The 22,575-nt window shown below is 37.4% G+C and overlaps 1 protein-coding gene across 8 annotated transcripts in view; it reads left to right on the plus strand.

The window, feature by feature from the left end:
* The window catches only part of PCMTD1 (protein-L-isoaspartate (D-aspartate) O-methyltransferase domain containing 1), a 52,597-nt gene that overhangs the window by 17,305 nt on the left and 12,717 nt on the right, over positions 1-22,575 (plus strand). For 4 of the 8 annotated variants that reach the window (XM_080380300.1, XM_080380299.1, XM_080380301.1 and 1 more), the window contains exons 2-6: positions 4,228-4,654; positions 5,684-5,746; positions 8,661-8,763; positions 20,578-20,749; positions 22,273-22,396. In XM_080380300.1, coding sequence (XP_080236426.1) covers positions 4,348-4,654; positions 5,684-5,746; positions 8,661-8,763; positions 20,578-20,749; positions 22,273-22,396 — 769 coding nt within the window. In that variant the 5' untranslated portion in view covers positions 4,228-4,347. Of the gene's footprint in view, positions 1-4,227; positions 4,655-5,683; positions 5,747-8,660; positions 8,764-12,381; positions 12,551-20,577; positions 20,750-22,272; positions 22,397-22,575 lie in introns of those variants that run through there. The other 4 variants (XM_080380303.1, XM_080380306.1, XM_080380304.1 and 1 more) reach the window with 4 other exon arrangements.

Genomic DNA, 22,575 nt, shown 5'->3' on the forward strand with positions numbered 1-22,575 from the left:
TAATTTATAAAAGCCTTATTATAGCCTTTTGCCGCTTGGTTTCTGTTTCTGCCTGCGCACCAGTGGGGTACAGAGAGTCAGTCAAGTTCGCCATCTGCTGGTGCAGGGTGGTGCATGCACTCTGCGGGCGGGGCGCGGAGTGCTGTTTCTCAGATGCAGTAGCTGCATTAGTTTTCCAGAAAGTCAGTTCTTATATTTACTTTTTAGTTAAAATTATTTCCAAAGATACCTCAAGACCATCATGAACTCCTTAGGATAAAGGGATGGCAAAACCTATGCTTTAGTCACTATAGATTATTTAACTTACTGTCATTTCATTCAATAGTTCATTGAACTTTTAGGTGTGATGCAAGTACAGACAAATGAGCAGGGCTGGAATATTTTTACAAATTATATTTTACTTCAAAAATATAAAAGTCCTCCCTCAAGTTCCACACTTCTGTCTAAACTGTCCCTTAATTTTTTTACAAATAGAAAGGGATGTTCCTGTATAATTAAAAACACACACAGGCTTGCTTACTCTGCTGTAGAACATTAGGATGTTGAAGTGTGTTTTCTTTACTTCCATCAAAGGTTTTTTTGCTGGTTGATAATTGTACCTGGTGACTTTCTGCCTCTCCCCACTGCAGAAGGTCAGGGAGAGCTGGTTTTGGCTCAGACAGAAGCACACAGTGAACAGTGGTGAACAGTCATCGCTTCACCCATGATTTTACTAGGGCTGTAGCAGCCCTGAACATTCCCCACCTTCCCCCCTTCATTTTGAAGTATGTTTGTAATTAAGGAGAAGCATTGTGTCTCTAGTCTGGTAACTTTGAGCTTGCTTGAAATTTTAAACCTAGCTATATAATCTTAGCACTGATACTATATGGTTATTCATCTTTATTAGTGACTTGGTGTTTTATGTTAATAATGCAAAGCAAGGATAAGGAAACACTTGTATCAGAATTTTAAATGGCAATGAAGTTTCCTTTTTAAGATGACTCTTTGATGGCCATCTAGGCAGGGGAGGGATAAGAGTTGTACAGCTTTTGATGTTGGATACTGTAGAAATTTTTTTTTCTAAGGAAGAAGAAAATGGCAGGCCAAAACAGATTTCAAAGATTAATGTTGGCTTTCCTTTATTTAGGATTATGTGCATCTTTATATATGCCCTTTCTGATCAGAACTGATCCTTAACAATTTTAGTACACTTTTGATTCTGAGTTTGGTGTTCAGAAAAGTGAATGTACTCATTGGACTACAGTCCAGTACTGTTGCAGCACAAACAAACTAGTAGACTGCAACAAGGCTTTACCGATGGTCAAATTCTGTCTGTGCTGTGTCTCCTTCCTCCAGAAGTCAAACCACGCTGCTCCTCCTCCATCTGACCCCCTTTCCCACGATCCTCAGGGCTATTTAACCACATCATACTTTTCATGCCAGTCCCTCTGCTGCCTTCTCAGAGTCTCCTCATCCAGGGCATGCTCTTTCTTCTCTCTGCTTCTTCCTCCTCTCTCTTCCTTGGCTGCCCAACCTATTAACAGAAGCAGCTACACCTGCCCCTTGTCTACATCAGCCAACCCACCGCCCCTGAAGCCAGCCCACAGCTGTATGTTATCAATGTTAATTAACCCAGCTTCATTCCTCTACAGTTCCCCCTTTTTTTTCCTTAACCTTTCATGCCTTATGTTTTTAGCAATCATCACAACCTTTACACAAATAAACTTTTCTTACAGTCTGGACAACTTGTCCCTGAACTGTTTTTTTTTTCTTCTTAACATTTCATGCCTTATGTATTTAACAGTCATCACAACTTTTTCACAAATAAACTCATACAGTCTAGACAATTTGTCCCTGAACTCATACACGTATCCCTTCTTATACAGCACTAATACATTACTCTGTGTCCCAACAAGCTTATCAAGGTCCTTGTGGTTGCTTGTTTCTTCTACAACTGGAGACACATTCAATGAGCACGTGAACACTGGCAAGAATACCACCAGGCTGAGCAGCAGCAGCAACAGTGGGAGCCATCCGCGGCATCACACTGCTCCCACGCCTTCCCCCGGCACAGCCATCACCGCTGGCTGGCTGGACCCGCTCTGGACCTGCCACCGGCTGTGGGCTGCTTCCGTGTCTGGCCATGTACTCTGCTGCTATCGCCTGTTACCCTCAGTCTCTTAACTCCATGGCTATCAGGCTTCCTTCTCTTTGATCCCAACAGCTCACCTCTACCGGTGTCTGATCTGCATCCCCAGGCTCTTCCCACCTATCTCAATGTCATCTGGCTCACAGGCTGTCCCCCTGCCTGTCTCTGCTACATTGGGCACCGCCGTCACTGCTCAAAACTTCAGATGTCCCCTGGCACAGCCATTATTATTGTCATCACTCATTACACTCAGTCTCACAAGCTAAAGGTCCTGAGGTCAAGCCTCACACAGGGCACCAATTGTCTCAGCACTCTCCAAACTAGCCAGCTGCAACAAGGTCTTTTACCATCACATACCAACACACTCTTCATGCCGGTCCCTCTGCTGCCTTCTCCTAGTCCCTCCTCTTCCAGGGTGTGTGTTCTTTCTCCTCTCTCTTCATTGGCTGCCCAACCACTTAACAGAACCAGCCACAGCTGCCCCTTGCCTACATCGGCCAACCCACCGCCCCTGAAGCCAGCCCACAGCTGTATGTTATCAATGTTAATTAACCCAGCTTCATTCTTCTACACAGCACATGATTGTATTTGCATTCACAAGGATGCTTCAGAATCATTGCAGTTTCTAGTTTAATCCTTCAGGAAAATGATTCAAACTCCAGAAGTCTTTGTTTAGTGTTGCAATGGGCAAATACAAACACACCAAACCTGAAGTTGCTTGTAGTTTCTGGATGTTTCCATTTATTTTATGGGAAGATTTATTAGTACGGTTTTGATAGAGACCTGTCAAACCTGTGGAAGAGGATTCATTAGTGCTGTAAGAAGGTTCTTCATTTGAAGTATTTAACCATAAAAATTGTGTTGCTGTGGTTACCACAATGTAAACTTAGGAACTGCTTCATTCTGATAGCTTAAATGACCTTGGGCATCTGGATTGTGTTCGTGAATTCCTGACACATGAATTTGCACAAAAGCGTGTATAAAATAGGCATGTGCTGAGCTGAAGAGGCAGGTGAAAATTTTTTTTGAAAAATGATACTCAGCAATGCAGTTAGTGGCGAGTGTGTCTTTGGGATTGTTTTTTGGGTTTTGTTTGTTTTCTTTGTTAACTAGGTTACCTAGGATGTGCAAGATTAATGATAGTCTTTTTCTTCTTTTGGCTAAGCTGCCTTTGTAATTTATGTTAATGAGCTCACTGTGGGTACTCTATTCAGAAGTGCTGGATTAAACTTCTGTGTGTTCCTTTCTTCCAGTCTTCTATTGCCATTTTATTGGTAATTCATGCAACATTAATGGTTTTAACATCTGGATTTTATGAGTTTAGTGATTAGTAACTGCAGATAAAGTAAAGATCTGAAGGAATTATTTCAAAGTGAATAGGCTGTGTAGAATTCATGAAACTTGGTAGTCACTTCAGAGCTGGCAAGCTGTTGAAAACTTCTAGATACTTAAGGAATTTATACACCTGCAGTGAATAGGGCAGGCGGCATTAGGAGGAGTTCAGATACTTAGAGGGGTTTACTGTGCTGGATCTAGAACAGAAGAATGTGTGGTTGCATCTGTACTAGTATTCTAGTTCAGCTGCAAAGTGTTCATCTGAGAAACATCTCCTGGATATCACCACTTGCCTGACTCCATATCCCACTGCAGGGTGACTTCAGAGCATGTAAACCCAGTTTCTTTCGTATGTAGCTAAGTTGGTACATGCCCCAGCTCCTGTAGGGCATTCTCAGGATGGGACTAGAGCTACTCCAAAGGTAGTTGCTGTCCTGTCTGTGTCCCTGGCCCCCCCCCCCCCCCCCCCCCCCCGACACATACAATATTGGTGGCAGGTTCTTAGCACTGTAGTGCTTTCAGTGCCTGTGTGAACTCCTGTGCTGCATTGCTTGCAGCCCATGTGGATATACTAAAGCTAAGATGAAGAACATTAGATTGAGTTAAAATCTGAAGAGCAGAATTTTGATTAAATACTAGCTGTCCTGACTCTTTAATAGTTCTACTTTGTAAGTGATCCAATACTAATGATATTTCATCACCCTTTAATTGTTGATTTGTTTCTCTTTTGAAACTCAAGTTATGTAAACATATCTATTTTCTAGGATTCGTTTCTGATGTGCTTCTGAAAGAAGAACTGAGAATCCATTACATACTTACACTTGTGGGAAAATTCTCCTCCTAATGTATTTTGCAAGCTAATTGAATTATCATAGAAATTCAGCATGGGAGGAGCTGTGAGTGCTGGAGAAGACAACGATGACTTAATTGATAACTTGAAAGAAGCTCAGTACATTCGCACTGAGAGTGTGGAGCAAGCCTTCAGAGCAATTGATCGTGGTGATTATTATCTGGAAGGATACAGGGACAATGCTTATAAAGACTTGGCCTGGAAGCATGGAAATATACACTTGTCAGCACCTTGCATTTATTCTGAAGTCATGGAAGCACTGAAGCTTCAGCCTGGATTATCTTTTCTAAATCTGGGTAGTGGAACCGGATACTTGAGTACAATGGTGGGATTAATTTTAGGTAACTTGAACAGTTTTATTTTAATACAGTGTTTGTGCATATTTTTAGAAGATTATACAGGCCCTGTAAAACTTTTTACTTCTTTAAAAATGACAGTACTATACTTAAAACTGAGTGAGATGTGTTGTTAAAATGTCGTGTGCTATCTACAAGCTTTTCACTGGCACTGTTGTTCAGTAGCATTTCATGGAGTGTTTTGGAAGAGGCAGTCAGTCCCGCTTGCCTTTCTGTAATCTAAAGTCCTCATTTGAAAGAAAACAGTCCTTTTGTTGCTTAAAAGGAGAAGGCATACAGGAACAGTATTTGAGGGTAAAATTTTAGTCTGTATTGGTACCTTGTTTATGCCCTTACTCTAGGTTACGGTTTTGATTTACAGTTTATAGAAACAAAAATTTAAAATGTAAAGGGTAATGACTCTTGAAGAAACTTTTTGAAAAATATCAGTGTGCAATTGATTATTTAAAAGTAGACTTACTTGGTAATTTTATTAAGCAGAAGGTTTGGAAATGTAGACTGACAAGACTGTTTAAGCGCTGCAGGTCTGTAGGCTTTTTAACAGATTAGCACTGTCGTTTTTCTTCTGTTTTCAAATAATTTACTGTATTAAAAAGATTGGCATGAGTTATTTAAAATTTACATTTTAAAACCTGTCTTAGAGGAATGATTTAATACCCCCCCCCAACACTGAGACTACAGAGCATGTGTATCAACAGTTCTTTCTTACAAATGAATTTCATTACATGAAATAACTTCATTTGTTTTAGTATGTAGTTTTCATAGCTAGAACTTTTGACTGTATTACAAAGAATTTTCATATTTCCTTGGTTGCCCAAACCTTGCTGACAGGTAATACACAGATTTGGAATATATATGTTTATATACACAGCTGAGATGTGAAGAGTTAACTTGTGAATTTTCAGTTAGTTTAGTTACTTTGTCATCTCTAATTTACTGAAGAGTAGAAATTATCCCTAATAGTATATAGTAGACATCATTTGTTGGCATCTCTGGCAGTGTCTTTTGTTACAGTCAGTACCAATTCAACAGATTCCACTGCTCTCTTGTGGAGACAAGAGCTATGTTCATTCACAGGTAACAAAAATCCCCACAACCTACTCTATTAGAGTATTGCTTTGCCCTTTTCCACAGTGTTTGTTTGGGAGTAGATATTTTTAATTAGGTTGCAATATTTTAAGTTCAGTGTTCTATTTCACTATTAAAACAACTAGTAAATATTGCTGTACTTTTTCCTCTAAAGTGTTTGTTCAGGGTAGTGAGTAATAGTATTCATTTATTTCTCTGACTTTTGGAAAGCTTTATTTCATTATTCTTTAACTATGATGTTTAAAAAAGAAATTGTGGCTTATTGCACTTGCATCAGTGTATCTTTCTAACTGATTCTGAGTGGCTGTTGGTTGGCTGTTGAATGCTCCTGGGTTTGACCTCTCTTTATCAAGCAGAATTCCTGTCCTTCAGATTATTATATGCAGAGTTGAAGAAATGAAACGGGAAAAGGCTTGTTCTTCTACAGAGGGCGAGATCGGCTGACAGTTCCCAAGAAGCACAGTTACACTGGAGGTGTTCCCACAGAGCCAGCGCCGGTGCTGATGTTTTTCTAGCAGTACTGAGGTGCCTGGAGCACTGACTGGTCAGCTACTTACAGAAGTAGACTTCCCATGTTTCTTTAGTGCTGTACCCAGTCTCCAAAGCCTGCTTAGTGTTGTAATGTGGTTTGAGTGCTAGGCTGAGGCATGGAAGCAATAAATACAACTTACATGCCTTTATTTTCTTACTCTGCTCCCTTTTGATAAAATTACTTGTTACATGAAATCATTCTTCTTTAGTGTTAGTTTTAAACCAGGGAACAGCTGCTTTAACAAAGAAAAACAAACAGATGTAAGTTTATGACAAATAAACCATGTATATTTTTAAAAGCTCACTTTTTAAAAACAGATCTCAGTGTGCACTGCAGTTAATAACAGAGTAGTGGTTTCTGACCGTAGTTGAATATCTTTGTTTGACAATGTAGTGAGCAGTATTTCTGCTGTGTTGGCAGTGTCAAAATGGCTAGATTAAATCATCAAATAATTTGAAATGGATAAACATTTGTAAGTTTAGCACCATACTAAAAAAAACCCACCAAACAACTGCCACTCCACAGAGGTTAAATTAACTGTTGCTGATAACATTAAAATGAAATACAGTTCAGACTAATGGTGGAATTGCTAGCTTGTTACGCTGAAAGATGCCAGTTGACTTTAGAGAATAGTAGAAAAGTTGGTTTCATGTTTTTAGGAGACTGCTTAAATGTACAGCTGTGACTTCTCTGATGAAAGAACAGAAGAAGTTCCTGTATTTCTGTTCAAATTAAGAATATCACAGTGTGTCATGGTGTGATGATGTCTTGCATTTGTAGGTATTGAAACAACGGACATTTACAGTTCTTTTTAATGTTTTTAAAATTGAGTAATGGAATGTATATGTGAATTTTGGGACAGGTGATAATGCATTTTTAATTTAAATTATGAGGTTGAAGAAATGGTGATCAATTTTTAACTAATGAAAACATAGCTTGGATGCTGCTGCATGCTGTAGAACTCTTAACTGCACTGGTTAGAACATCGTAACCATGCAAGGGAGCATTAAATAATTAAATAGCTAGGAAGGGATTGCCTGTGCTAGTGCTTTTCTTAATGTGATAGATGATAACCTAAATTTACAGTAGGTATGTCAACAGAAGGGACATGCTTTCACAAGTTCTAAGAACATTCCTTGGATGATCCACCTACTTCTTGCTTGGCATCAGAGAGGTCTTATGAACACTGCCTGCGGTAACCTGCTGGATCGGTTTTATTTCACCTAGTAGAAAATGATCTAAACTATGTTGTGTTAAGAATTGCAATTATTAATCAGCTTAGTGGCATACACTTTTACAGTAAAATGAAACCTTTCCTGGTAATCCTAGGTCTTTTTTATTAATCAGTGTCCTAGAAAAGACAAATTGAATTGTTTCATTGGAGTAACATCTTTGAGTTAAATATTTAGGAAAGATTTAGAATGCAGTAGAGGTTATAAATACAGGTTTTGTCTAATCTTATTGATGTTCACTTCCCTTCCTCCCCTTTCCTCTCCCTTTTCCAATTCTGTGCTCCAGTGACTAAAGTCCCTGGGCTATGAGTGCATGTTAAATATAGAATCCCCACAGCAAATGTGACTATCCAATTCAGATTCCTTCCTGATGTGGATAATCCTCATAATACTGTCTCATGATTTCTTTGTGTTCCTGAAAAATAGCATTAACTTCTGGCACCCAGATTGACTTGAAAATACACTTAGATTTGGTTGCAGGAAAGCAGTGTTGCAATTGTGGTGCAGTTGTGATGAGTGAACATAATGTGGTCAATTTCAGTGTTCTGGATGGAAATTTACTGTAAGTAAATCCGAGCAGACTTCTAGTTTTGGAACCTGCAGAATAAAAGACAGATGTGGCTAAGGGATATAATACCTGGCCTCTGAATTGTCAAAAGCTGAAATTTTTGTCATAAGAAAACATCAAACTATAAATACCAAAATACAGACTAAATAATGATTTTAAATTGTTGTAGTCGATCTAAATACTGTATTGAAAAAGAAGCTACTCAAACTGACTTTATGTAGTCATTCATTTTTTTTTCCTGCATGCTTATGAACAAAATTCATCCTGTAAAATCATTTTGCCACAGTTCTGTCCTTGTTCAGTCATTGATCCTCTGGCCTTTTACCTTCCTCATAAGCATTGGCAATGCAGACACAAAAAATAACTGTCTAGCAGTTGTTGGGAGACTTCTCTGTGTTACGTGATCTTAGTGATTTCACATATGAAAGGTATAATGCTGTTCCATGCAGTTGTGCTGTGCTTAAATTAAGAAAAAGCCAAAACCAACCAACCAAAAAAACCCAAACAAACAAAAAACAACACAACCCAAACAAACAACAAAAAACCCCACCCTACTCTTTTTATTTACAGGACCGTTTGGGATAAATCATGGAATAGAGCTTCATTCAGATGTGGTAGAATATGCCAAGGAAAAATTGGAGAGCTTCATAAAATATAGTGATAGCTTTGATAAGTAAGTATCTAATTTGTCTATCTCACTTTGCAGCAGTGTTTTTGTTTTTGAACTGTGTCATTGCTTACTAGTTTAGGGGAGGGGAAAAGAATGGTGTCACACAACCAAAACATAACATTTCCATTTTGTTACACTAGTTCATGAGGTAAGGCTTAAGAAAGCACTCTTCAGAAATGTGGGAGTATTCCTGCTGTATAATAGAATTAATACAATTGATTTTTCTGCATTTTGGTGATGTATGTACATATATACATGTGTATGGGCATGCACATATACATATGTACTTCAGGAGAATTATGCGATATGCAGGTGTCTTTGCATGTTTAAAGTAATCTGTATCCATTAAGTCAGTTTTTATTTTATAATTGTACATTATCCTCCTCTACAGTATGAACTTTTTTCTAATCTACCACTGTTGATCTAGACATGAGTAAATTTATCTGATTGTATTAATGCTTATTGCTTGAAGACATGGACTTAGAATATTAATCAGTGCTCATATACCACTCACTTCTACTGGTGTACTCCTGGGTTACAGGGCTTGAACCTTATTTTTATTGAACTCAAGAATTTTTTATTACTAAAGTTGGCCCATAAGAATCTGCCTGTGTGGAAAGAAAGGCAAGGTTCTGCAAGGGCTGTTCCTTGTAAAGATGCTTTTGCTTACAGGCGGCAGTAAGTTCTCCAAGAATGATTATAAGGTAGCTTCTGGAAAGGCAGTAAAGTTTTTGAATTGTAGGATTAGCTTAAGATTGCATGTCCTTTGCCTCTTTTCTTCCCCAATGGGCAACAGAGAAAATTCTTTCTCTTTACCTTTGTAATGTGCTTTATGAATTGCTGTATTCCTGGTTATGTTCGTTGGAGCTCAATCCACTTTTTTCCATAGCCCAAACTTCAGAAGCTCTGGTCTGACCACAGGCCTTCCTCCTTCATGCTCTGGAGTAACAGAAAGGTATCATCCTAGTGTTACCTGTATCTGAATTAAATTCTGTACTAATGATATTGGCTAGATGGCTTTAGTACTGTGTTCTGACATTACAATAAACATAGTTATCTAAGAGAAAATACATATGGTTCATTACTATAGTGTTAATTTGAATACAGGCACTTAATGTTAGTTCAGGTAAATACATATAGAAGCCAGAAAAAAATGATTCATTCAGGAACTTCATGATGCACTTTATATAATCTGTCTTTAAAAAGTGTGTGAAATGTGGTCACTTGTGAGCATTAATAATTCTGCGTTAGTGGCTCTAAGTTAGATGTACTTGCCAGCTAATGAGCTGATGCACATTCCTGTACTCAGACGTACAAAAAGGTGGTTTTGATTGAAATGTCTTTCCAATCTTGTGATAGGTTTATGTACAGAAATTGAGTGGAGGGGTAGCAAGAAAACGTTATTTTTTAAACAAGATCTGATTAGGATATTTATTTAAAAGAATATCAGAACACTGGGGTTTACACTTCAAAACAGGCAAGATCTGGGGGGGGGTGAAAAGTGCCAAAGTTGCTAAACTGGGCATAAATGAATGTCAGTGTTTTATGTATATTGTTTTTGAAGGAAATAAGTGATTATACGTAGTAAATGATCTAAATATTCTTAAAGAGGAGAGTTATTTTCCCCTAATTCAGGAGATCGGCTCTGGGGACAGTGTTATAAATGCTGCATGCTGTTTACAATCATAGTTCAAATGATCTTTAATTATACAGTGTTACTCCAATGAGGGGGAAAAAGTCAGCAGGCTGGTAAATATGATCTGAACTTTATCACTAATTTGTACGTTGTATTTTGGCACATGCTGTTTAACAATCCACCTTTTCCTCACAACAGTAAAATACTAAGCAATGGCTACAGAAACACCCTCCTCATCAACCTAACAAAAGCTATGCTTCTGTGAAAGTGCTTTTTTTAATACAAATCTACTTGGTAAACAGCTGCGCTGCAGCTGACATGGTACTGATGAGCTGGTTGGATTTTGTGTTTTGAGGGGGGATTTGTAATGTGTCTGCATAGCTGATTCTGGCTAACTGCTTTCTTTGTAAGGATTCTGTATTTTAATGTAGTTAATGAAGATGGTATGGTTTTTTTCTTTGATGGGGTCCTTCTGTATCTTCTTAATTTAAGTGAATTTGTACAGCATGTCTTAAATTTCAATCTGCTTCTTGAAGTAATGTGCTCTAGGTCAGTAAGTTTGGTTTTGATTCTTGTTTCAGTAACTTTTTCCTGCATCTTCATTTATAAGTGAAAGATATTTACCCAAAGTTGCGCGGACTGTGACATCAGAACTAAACTACTGATTTGGTCAGCTTAGTATTTGGACGAAAGACCACCCAAGAAAAAGGTGTGCGGTGTCTTGTCTACTGTTGAACACTGGTGTATATATATCTAGCAGGCATCCTTACTGTTTGAAAATAGATTTTATGTGGCAAGACTGGTATGAATGAAGCTAATTGCTTGGGCAGGGGTGTGTGTGTGTGATGGGGGGAAAAAAACCTTACTCTTGCCAGCAGCCTCTAACGAGGTACGTGGGGGACAGGAGGAACACAGAGACTATGATTGATTTTCCTGGCAGTAATGGAGTTAATGCGGATGGCGAATTCTGTAAAACTTCACATTGCCACTTCCCTGTGTTCATTCTTTAGTGTATAATCTTCTTTGGTCTGGTCTGAATATTTTAAGCAAGCTCCTTTTTGAAACAAAAGATGGTTTAACCTTTGAAACAAAAGATGGTTTAACCTTATGGGTGGGTACTCGGAGAGCTTCAACCTAGATCCGAAATAAACAGTATCTAACTTTGTGGTGTTCATTTGCTTGGAGCAATAGGCCATTGGCTTTGCACCTGACTTTTGTGGAGCTGGGTCATGATAATTCACGTGGGGTTCTGCCTGAAAAAGCAAGATGGAATATTTCTATTGAATGACAAGATAACCATTTTTATGGGGGAATGATCCAGTGTTGTGTGGTATAAACTAACTTTTCCCCCTTGATTCCTGAGAAGAATGTTGGTGAAATTAAAAATTTACTTTTCTATGATTGGGATAGATGCTTGACTAAAGACTGGAAGCAATGTAAAAATAGTGTGTCCAGAAGGATTTGAGAGACTCACTCTGCTTAAATAAAGGGAGGGTTGTCTACCTCTGGTAGCTGAGCTTCTCTCAGTTTTGGCCTGTTGAACTGTTGATTAGAGGAAAAGCTTTTCAGGTACCTGTTTCAGAAAGACAAGTAATTCCATAATCACTTGTATCTGTATCCATATCCCACCAATCTAAAAATCTTTTTCCTCTAAATGGAGGTGGAGTTGTTCCTTCTGAGAGTAAAATGCTGCCTTGATTTTATTTGATGGCACATGTTTGCCAGTAGAAGCACAGGGGAAGTTCCATCTGAAAGCACCTGAAAGTGTTGTTGTGGTTGAGGTGTAAAGGTTTTAGGTATAGCAAATTCTCTGACCCTGAAATGCATAAGGCTCTCTTCCATTCTTAAAACCTTCAGGGAATGCATGCCAGTTAAGGGGAAAAAACATTCCATAAGAAGGCTCTATCTAAAACACATATGTTCAAGTACCAGGCCCCGCTTCACCTGTTTATTGAAGGGGAATGTGTTGTCTTTTCTGCTCCCAGTCAACTTCTAGACCTAGAATATCCAGCTCGGAGAGAGAGCCACAGGGCAAGGCTAGGTTGCCCATCTTCTAGCACCCTATCAAAAACCAAACGTGGGTAAGATGGTGAAGTCCCTGCTGTGAAAGAAAATCACCAACCCTTCTCGGGATCAAAAGAAACCACTTCAATGGTAAGTGACAAGAACCCTAGTACTACTTCTGGGATAACTGTTATGGGTGAAACTTCTTCATGAAGTCCTGTAGTAGGTTGTGTTAGCACTGAAAACTAGTAAAGTTAATCTTCCATAGAACATTTGTCTTCATCAAAATTTAGGGCTCCTGTTAGGCCCCTGAAGGCTCACTGTCTTTTTATTAAAGCAGATTTCGAATGGAAAGTTCTTCGTATACACACAAAGAAAAGAAACCTCCATCCTGCCTGTGCAGCTGATTAATAATTGCAGTAAAAAATATCAAATCAGGAAGAGCAAATGGTCACCAGAACTCACTGATAAACTTTCTCAGTTTAAATCTTACTCATAACTTAGTCTTAGTTTCAAATTGTATGATGGTTTTGTTAGTGGTGAATAAATTCTTGTTGAGGTTAGTTTAATCAGAATAACACAGGGACTGCAAGAATTCCAGTGGAATTCTTTGATGCCAGAGGTTGTTAAACAAAAAGGAAAGGAAAACAGGCTTTTGGAATATCCCTTTTTGTTTAGAGATATTAAAGCATACTACACATCATAAACCAGAAGGCTCCGAAAATGACAATTGAATCTACTCTTACCTAGGAAGGAACAAACCCTGCTTTTTTTCAAGCATTTGATAGTCGAAGAAATACATATTCTTGTCCTCTCAGAACCATACATCAAATATCTTTCATAAAGAAATTAATAAATCCAACAGTGGATGCTGCTTTGGACAGCTCTCATTGCTGCAAGTTTTAAAGTACTTAGAAAGTTTGTTAAAAGTGATGACAGTGCTCAGTGCATGGTTCCTATAAAATCTGTTGCTTCACAGATATGTGCAATATAAAGTATGACAATTTTAACTTTATTAAACCATTTTTCTGCTTCAGTAAAAAGAGGAAAGCAAATATTTTGCTTTTTTTGTTAATAGATGAGTTGTTTTCCAGACTTCTATCCATAGATAATTAGGGCTCTGACAGTAAACTGAAATGACAGAAATTTTTTTCTTACCATCCTATTCCTGCCCACTTTCCTTAAAATTCACTATGGAATTGAATAAAACCCTATTCCTTTGGTGTAATTTCTCATTTTAGCACCACATACAGTTTACATATAGTACATAACAAAATTTAAATTTTGTAACCCAATGTTGAAGCGAGGGTGAGATTACTTGTAAGGGTTTTTTAAGAACCAGTGTTTGACGTTTTCCTCAGAAACAGTTGTGTGATATGTTTTGGCCCACCTCAGTGAAACTGATGAGACTATAAGAAATTGTAAACTAGATGTCATAGTTACTCTATTATATAGCCTCAGCTAAGTTTATCCAAAAAGGATGACAGATACAAGTGAAGTAGACATACAGGTGTCTCACTTACCGTCCCTACAGCATTGTGTGGAAGCTGAAAAAATATTCAAGACAAAATTACTGAATAGAAATTTTACCAGCATCAGTTTTGGCTATTACTCTATTGCTGATTAAAATTACTGTTATTGTAATTGGATGCAAGGGACTAGAAATCTGTTGTTGTAGATTTTGTATTCAAAGATTTAATGTTTGTTTCTGTTTAAAATTTGTAGTGTACATGCAGAAGGTCTCTCAAATAATACTACGAATAGGTAAAATGTGTGTAACTTTTCCACAAAATGTGCTAGCAATCCACAAATATGCATTTATACATGAACCAAAGACTAGTTCAGAATGCTTAACCAAAGTGGAATGAGCAGTAAATAAAAAAAAAATAAAAATAATAAGGTGGAAAGAACTTGCCATCTTGCTCTGCTGTTGTCCCATTTCACAGGAAAAGAACTGATGCTCTTTAAAAATCATTTTCCCATGCGAACTGATGCAGGCTTAAAGTTTCTTAGCTAGTGATTTAATCTTAAATAGACATCAGACGATACAATGTGGGAACCATTCATTGAGAGGCAAATAGGAAGATGTTTTCCTGCAATATACGAAGTACCTTTAAATCTGATTGATACTAGTTCTAAAGCACTTCTGCAGTTGAGTAAAATGAGAAAGTCTAATGAGGCATAGCAAACAAAGTAATTTCATTATTCTGTTGCGTATTCTTGTGGTGTGTTATATCACACAAAGCCACGTGAGCATTGACCTTCATCTGTGGATTTCAAAGAAGATAAGTTTTATGTCAGTTTAAAACCTGAAAAATGACTAAATGATCTGAAAGCTGCTTCAAGGTTTCCTTCAGTGAATGCATTGGTGTTTAAACAGAGTCTAGGAGTACTTCGAGTAGGATTACTGTCTGTGAAATTCTTGTTTGACATAGGAGAAGCTTTAGGAGTATTGTCTTTTTAATACAAATGGACAAAGGAGATGGGACTTCCTAGATTAAATTATGTGTAGCTTTTCAGTCTGTCTTAAATAAACACAGGAAACACTTATTTTTCAGCTGCGGTAAATTCTCTTAGGTCAGTTTTTTGTTGGTAAAAAGAATAAGCAACTTCCAAACTATTCTGCCACAACTGTTGTAGGTTTTTTGGTTGTTTTTTTTTTTTCTTCCTTCTTCCCCCATTCTGAGGAGCTCTTCTGTCAAAAATATGGTCAGCAGTATATTAGAATTAGGGCAATGACATATTAGCATAGGACAAAAGTGAGTGTTATTTCCTTGTCATAGTAGCAAAAATAGTTTAATGTTTTATCATGTATTTTCAGAGTCTGAACATTTTTCAGATTCATTTCAGTGTCTGTTATTAATGTATTTGGTTTAAGGGAAATAGGATATAAAGCTAATTTCATGAGTTCTTATGCTGGATTTACCATTGTGTTTTGGAATATGTATTAAAATGTGTTTGGTTTTTGTTTTGGTTTTTTCCCCCATGAAGAGACACGTGTGAAATTTGCCTTGCAATGGTTTTGAATTCTTTGTTCCAGTGCAGCGTCACTGTAGTTCAAATGGCAAGTGTTAACAACATGCCAACCTTTTCTTACACATCACTGAAGTTGAAGAATAGTCCTTTGTGCCCTAAGTTTAGATAAATTTAAATAAATTTCCTATTAGAAGGGAATTACTTGGAGCAGCTTGATGCTATGAATGAGATTTCAGATGACTTGGAGGGTTTGAGTTGTCTGACTACAGGAAATGAATGTGGATGGGAAAACTATACTAAATTCATACTGAAATGGGTTTTCTGTTTGTAAGAGCAGCAAGCTGAGATACAAGTTACCAAATACAGAGATAGGAACAAGAGTACTGTTAGATACCCTGGTATGACTGAAGTAGTTGAGAGGTGTAAAATGTAGCTGGAGTGATGCTGCTTTTAAGAACTAATTTTTCTCTTAGCAAAAGACAGGTGTAAGTAGTCGGTATTGCTTTTTTTGAAGTATCTTGTGACATACTTTATTATTTCCATCAGAGAAGCCTGTGGATATTGAAAGTTGGTTTTCCTTCAAATTACTTGACTTTTCTCCCCAATTCTATTGAACTACTTCTTTTCTAAAGGAAAAAAAAAGGGGGCAATTCATGCCTACTTGAATGTGGTTTCATCTCCAAGAGAGATCAGGATAACATCCTGCATTTGTGAAGTTTGTATAGGTAGAAGACCTTAGCCCAAGAATGTGCTCATTGTTTTGTTAATGGCTTGCTATGACAGAAATACTAGATTGGTGGATATGGATACAGGAGCAACAAAATCTAATATTAGTTCTTTGCTATAAATGTTTTTTTAAATTAATATTCATTTTATTACAATAGTAATACTTAGTGTTGGTATGTATGGAGAATCTTAAAAGAACATGGGCAGTAACATCTGTTACTTGATGATTTTCTTAAGTTCCTGCAGCAAAGACAGAGATACACCTCGGATTCTAGAGATTATTTTTTTTTTTAGAGTTATCTGGAAGAAAAGTACCATAGCTGTATTGAGGATAAACTTGAAACGGGATAGGTTTAAAATCTGCAAAAGATGGAAGGGCAAAATCAGGTCAACAGTATTTTATGTGCTTGAAACTGCTTTATTATCTTAGGCCATTGCTAAATGTGATCTGCATGTGCTTAGATTTATCCTATGGCAAGTGCTTGTTTAAACAGAAATTTTCTGTTGCTTTATTATCTATAGTAGGAACTTCCATTTTCTGTTCTGTTGGCTTGGTTCTTTTGTAATCAAGATACCAGTTTAAACACGTAATGTGTATAAAACTCCTCCAGATTGTTCCAGTGCTTTACTTTTTTTGCCTTTTTTTGGCATCTGATGTAAGAAATAAGAGGTTTTCTTTGTTACTTACATAATGCTCTGGAAAGCCACCCTGACCCTTTGGTTGAGGTGAACAAATAGTCACGAACACTTGGTATTTCTTAGTTCCATTTCAACTCAGTAACTCAAAAAGCAAAATATTACTTCATCTTGATAGGTAGCTTATGTAATTGTCAGTACTGCATGTTAAAGCAATAAACTCTTCATTTTCAGCAGTGTCATTAATCTAATTAAAGATAGTTCAGTGTAACACAGAAGGTAATAGAACGTCTGATCTGTTTTGATAGCCTAAAGGCAATAGGAATAAAATCAACTTGCCAGATAGTGACAATTAGGACTAAAGTAATATGGGTTTCATTAGCTCAAGTTCCATTGCAAAACAATGTAGTTGATACTACTTTAATACTGTAAGACTTAACAGGCTTGTGATGCTTTTGGTAGTTATTCTTAAAAACACTTATTCCCTTGTGTTTGCAGAACCTTTGTATTTAAGTTATTAGATAATTTCCTGATCAAATGATGGAGTCTTTTATACTTAAGCAAAGCTAAGTCCAGTTTTACTCATTTTGAAAATTATTTGGGAAAGCTAGTGGAACAAATTCTCAAAATTACACTCCAGTCTCTTTTGGAAGGTCATCACAAATTACTGGATTAGATAAATACAAGAAAACGTTACATGCATTTATCAGTTCTTTTTGATTCGGAGGCTTGTGTATCTTTTTGTGAAAATGGAATCGGCTGTGAAGATTCAGGGAGTCGGGGAGGAGTCTCCTTGCGTTACTGGTGAGGTTTACATGGGAGTGTGGAGGAGTAAGGTTTGCTATTGTACAATTTACTAGGTTTGAAAAGTCTGTAATCTACCATGAGCTCTGTATGCCTTTATTTCTGGCATTTTGTTACTGCTCATACCGTAACACATGAAACAGTTGATTCTGTGAGAAGCACGAATGAAAAGGGTTGGCTTTTGAACTTGCATGGTGCTGTGACCAGAGACAGTTCATAACCTTTTCCTCGTATTTGTTCTATCTTTAGCTTTATGGGTGACAGGAAGGTATGTAGGGCAATTTCTAAACTGCCTGTGTTTGAGTGGGCAGCTGGCATACTAGTGCAGGCCAGATGGATGTTACCATTGCATGGCCAGGTGAGCCGAGTAGACCTCCTTGGTTTTCATCTGACATGGACTAAAGAGTTCTTCAGGAATTAAATGTACTTTAGTCCATACGCTGTTCAGGTTTGCTGTGGGAAATGAGTCTTCGGGAAACTCCAGCTACTGACAAACAGGATTGAAACTAGCTGAAGCTATATGGGGGAAGAAGGTTATTTTTTGAAGTAAATGGACTAATAAATAACTGGCTGTTTTGGTCATAAGCCTCACATCTCCACAAAACTGTGCTAATAATGTGGATCACAGTCCAGCCAATTTAAAGTGCCTATAGATAGAGTTAGTCTCTAGTGCTTAACCCATCTTGTAGGTATAATAAGTTGCTTCTGTGCCTTCGTTTGCACTTTGTGCCCTTCTGGTTTCAAACTGTGGAGCTAAACAAGAAATTCTCTTCAGCTTTTACTGTATTTGTAAAGACTACTGGATTTTAATCCATAGCTCACGTATAGTGTATTTTGTGTCTGGGGAATGTTTTGTGGATTTTTTTGTCTTGTATTTTTGACTTAAGAGTTTGGTGCTCCTGCTTGTTCTAAGAGGGTGTGAACAGTGGCTTCATGAGCTTTAAGGTGCTTTCTAGTAGAGGAAGCAGTTTAGACATATCTGGTAATAAGTTTGCTAGCTTTTAGAGGAGCATTTTGAGAAGATCACAAGTGAAAATTGCCAGGTTAGGCAGGCAGGCTGTCTTCTAAAAATAACTAGGGACTGTCTCAAAATCTAAAACTGCATTTTAGAAAAGTACCATATTTTCTCTTTCCCTGCTCCCCCACCCTTGTACTTTTGAAGCCTACAAAAGTACTTTACTCAGACTTTCAAATTAAATTGATGTGGTGCTTGACTTAAACTGTAGGTGACCTGAAATGAAAACTGTAGCATGAACTGCTTGATTGACCTTCACTGAATACAGAAAAATACGTGATAGTCCAAGTGCTTATGAAATGAGTTGGCTTCTTCAGCAAAGTGATCAGTGCCTCAAGTTTCAGTTTCTTCCCAGCATTTAACCTTGTCTAATGTATTTCTAGATCTTTCTCTGTTAATCTGAAATTATTTCAACTACAGTTCATGCTGGGCTAGCTGCCCAGTTTGTGCAACAGTCATTCTCTATGCTCCCTCCCTCTCCCTTTTTTTCCTTTGTAATCTACCGGTGTTTGCAGACTTCAATTTTTCCTCTGAACTTGGAAGGGGAAACAACTTTGTGGACTGTTTGCCGCATAGCACGTGAGCTGTTGAGTAGTTGGTAAAGGATTCTAGAGTCAGTCTATGACTAGACAAAAAAGGAAGCATTTGCATTCTTTTCAAGATCAAACATCCCATCTTGGGGAAAAAATTATATACTTCAAGAAAAAACTTCAGTTTAATAGAATTCTAATTTGTTAATGGCAGTGGTATAGATGGGAAAGTGAGCCAAGCCTTATAGGCAGCATCCCTAAGCAGTGAAAGCTGCCAGGTTTCCTTGTAACTGAAGAAATGTTGATTTGAATGTTGTCAGGTGTTGTACTGGGATTTGCTACTGCTAGCCAAGTAAAAGAAAAAAAAAAAAACTATTTTCCAATCATGGTCAACTGTAAAGTTTTAAAAATGGCTACATGTATTTGAAGAAGTTTTTAGAAGTCATTCCTTCAGGATGAAGTTTGAGATGCTTTGGATTGTAATACTGCCAGATTAAGTTTATGAACTGTTTCATGCAACAGCGTGTTAGATTTTACTTGGAATTTTTTGTTTGATTTCCCCCCCCCCCCCCCCCCCCAAGAAAAGCACAAAGCCTTTCTATGAGCTACTTTGTAATCTTAAAGTATTTGGGGAAAAAATGTAGTTACTCGCTGAAGGAATTTTTTACAAAAAGGTAAATTACCTTGATGTTAACAGCTGAAGAAGGAGGGTACTTCAGAGATTTGAAAAATGTTCGAAAATATCACTGTAATGGAGAAAATAGGCAGCTTTAGCAATAAGGCTCTGTGCTGTACATGCTTCCTTTGGTATTTTATGCAGTGACAAAGACTATTTACAGTCCTTACGACTTCTGTTACTAACTTCGGTCCACTTGAAAGTGTTTGTGTAACTTCGATTTGCTGATGAAAATTAGATGCTTCTGAGAATCTCTTTTTGCTTTCTGTCTGGCCAAAAAATGTCAGTCTTTTCCATTAAATTCCTTTCTTTGGGAAAAGTGGATTGGGCTCAAGGTGGAAAATTGGGAGCTAGGGGAAAACAAGTCTTCTAAAAGCCTGATCTTTAAAAAAAATAGAGGGAGGGCTATTAGGAAATTAACTGTTTCAATATTTATCAAACAGCCTGGATATCACATGATGTTGATGAATATACTGTTTTATAGGCACTTCTGCTGTATGGCTTGTAAGGTTTCTTTAAACAAATTAATTACTTGCACTTAGGAAGTCTCTTACTGCTTTGAGGCCTTTTCTGTTTTGCATAATACATAATTATAACTGCTTAAGAATGTTTCTTTGGTCCCTGATGTAGCAGAAAAAGACCCCATTATTTTCAAGTAATATTGCCTAATTACAGACTTTTAGAGTATGTATGCTAATTTTTCTTCATTACATAAAGGAAGGTATGAAAAATATTTTTCTGTTTCTATCTGGACTGGCTTTTCTTAAAAATCCTCATTTGAAATGTCCCCTCTTTTGTTTTTTCTTCCCCTTAGATTTGAGTTCTGTGAACCTGCCTTTGTGGTTGGTAATTGTTTGGAAATAGCCTCAGACAGTCATCAATATGACCGGATTTACTGTGGAGCTGGAGTCCAGAAAGACCATGAAAACTACATGAAAATTTTATTGAAAGTGGGAGGCATTTTAGTAATGCCTATAGAAGATCAGGTGACTTAGTGACAATTTCCCCTTTTTATCTTTTAGTATGAGAAATATATAATTTAAGGAATGCTTTTAAATGTATATTTGACTAAGTTAACATTCAACTAATACTGTGATTCAGTGTATTGTTGCAGTTAAGCAGATGCTAGTCTTTTTTAATGGTCTTGAAAGGTTTTCCCTTAAACTCGTAGGAAAACATCAGTATCCTGCTTCCAACAAAGTCTGGCAAAACTGTCTTCACTGAAACTAAACTCCATTCATAGTATTTTCAGTTACACTAGTCCCAGATTTGCTTTGAAACAAAGAAACCACCCTCTAAACCAGAGAATTTGTGTCAGAAATGGCAAATAACTGTGATTAGTGGAACATTGCTAGGGGAGGAAACAACATGACATTATTTCCAGCAGTTTCCAGTGTTGTTTTACTGTGTTAGATGAAATGTTTTTTAGACAGGTGTATTATTTTAATAATATGTTCGCACTTTTATCACTTTCAATCCTTAGATGTCAAAAGGCTTTACGAAGGTAAGTAGTATCTCCCTGTTTTACTAATAGGGAAATTAAGACAGATTATGTGACTCAGGCTGATGTCCTCCTAAATATGGATAATTACTAAAATGCTTGTTGCTAAACATGCTAGTTACTCTGTCTTCCAGAAATAATTATCACATTATGTATCTGCTTTCTCAAAGTACCAAAGTGATTTAAACATAGTTGCATGATTCAGTTCCGTAAGTATTTTTTTAGTATTTATTGGACTAAGATACTGTCAGTCGAAATTTATGGAATCCAACTTAAAAGTAGACACAATTCAAAAGCAAAATCAAAACTGTGAATATTTTTACCTTATATACATGCTCAATCCTCCTAACCATCTGTAAAGTACAAGGAGCAGCTGAAAGATCTGTGTTACTCTAGCCTGCAGAGAAACAGCTAAGGGAACATTTAATTCCTGACTTGACTTCTTAAAAGGGTGGAGAATTTAGCTGGTAGACTGGAGTCCAGTGCTCCTCGCAGGTACATAGCAAACTGAAAGAAGAATGTTACAAATGGCAGCAAGGGGGCATTCTGCCTGCATGTGGGAAAAAAAAACCCCAACTACAACGGTTATAGCTACAGCAGGCTGCCTAGAGAGGTTGGGGAATCTGTCCTAGAAGATCTTTTTAACTTCATCAGAAAATCTGAGTTGCCTGATTTAACTTTGAAGTTGGTGTTGTTCAAGCAGGAGACTCCAGAGGTTGCTTCCAACTTATTCTGTGATCTTTTGGAAAAATCAGAAAGAGCAAAACTTACCTTGGGCCTTTGTTTTCCTGCTGCATCTCTTCCCATTGCTAAAGAGCCTTATTTGGTACTCAGGTGAACAATTACAATTTCAAGGAATATGAAAGTCCTTTCTGTTCATAAAGCAGTCTTTATAAATTAATTGTGAAGCAAATGAAACTAGTAGTGTATTTGAATGCCAGTCTGAATAGTATTGAGAATGACAAAAATGTAACTACTGATTTTTTTGTTGTTGTTGTTCTTATGCAGCTAACACAGATCTTGAGAACAGGACAGAACACGTGGGAAAGTAAAAATATCCTTGCTGTTTCATTTGCTCCACTAGTGCAACCAAACAGAAATGACAACGGCAAACATGACACTGTGGGACTGCGTAAGTGTCATTTGTGCTCACTCCCTTTGCCTTGATGGGTGGTTATAGCGTGTGCTGGTGGTGGTCTGGAAGTAGGTAGACTATGCTATACAGACATAACGTCATAGAACAGAAGCATACAGTTTAGCAAAGCAAGAGCTTATTGATGCTTTTTTGTGCTCCTGACACATGTTCTGTGT

Source organism: Falco punctatus (assembly GCF_963210335.1).
Source record: "Falco punctatus genome assembly, chromosome: 3".
In the NCBI taxonomy this organism is placed as follows: domain Eukaryota; kingdom Metazoa; phylum Chordata; class Aves; order Falconiformes; family Falconidae; genus Falco; species Falco punctatus.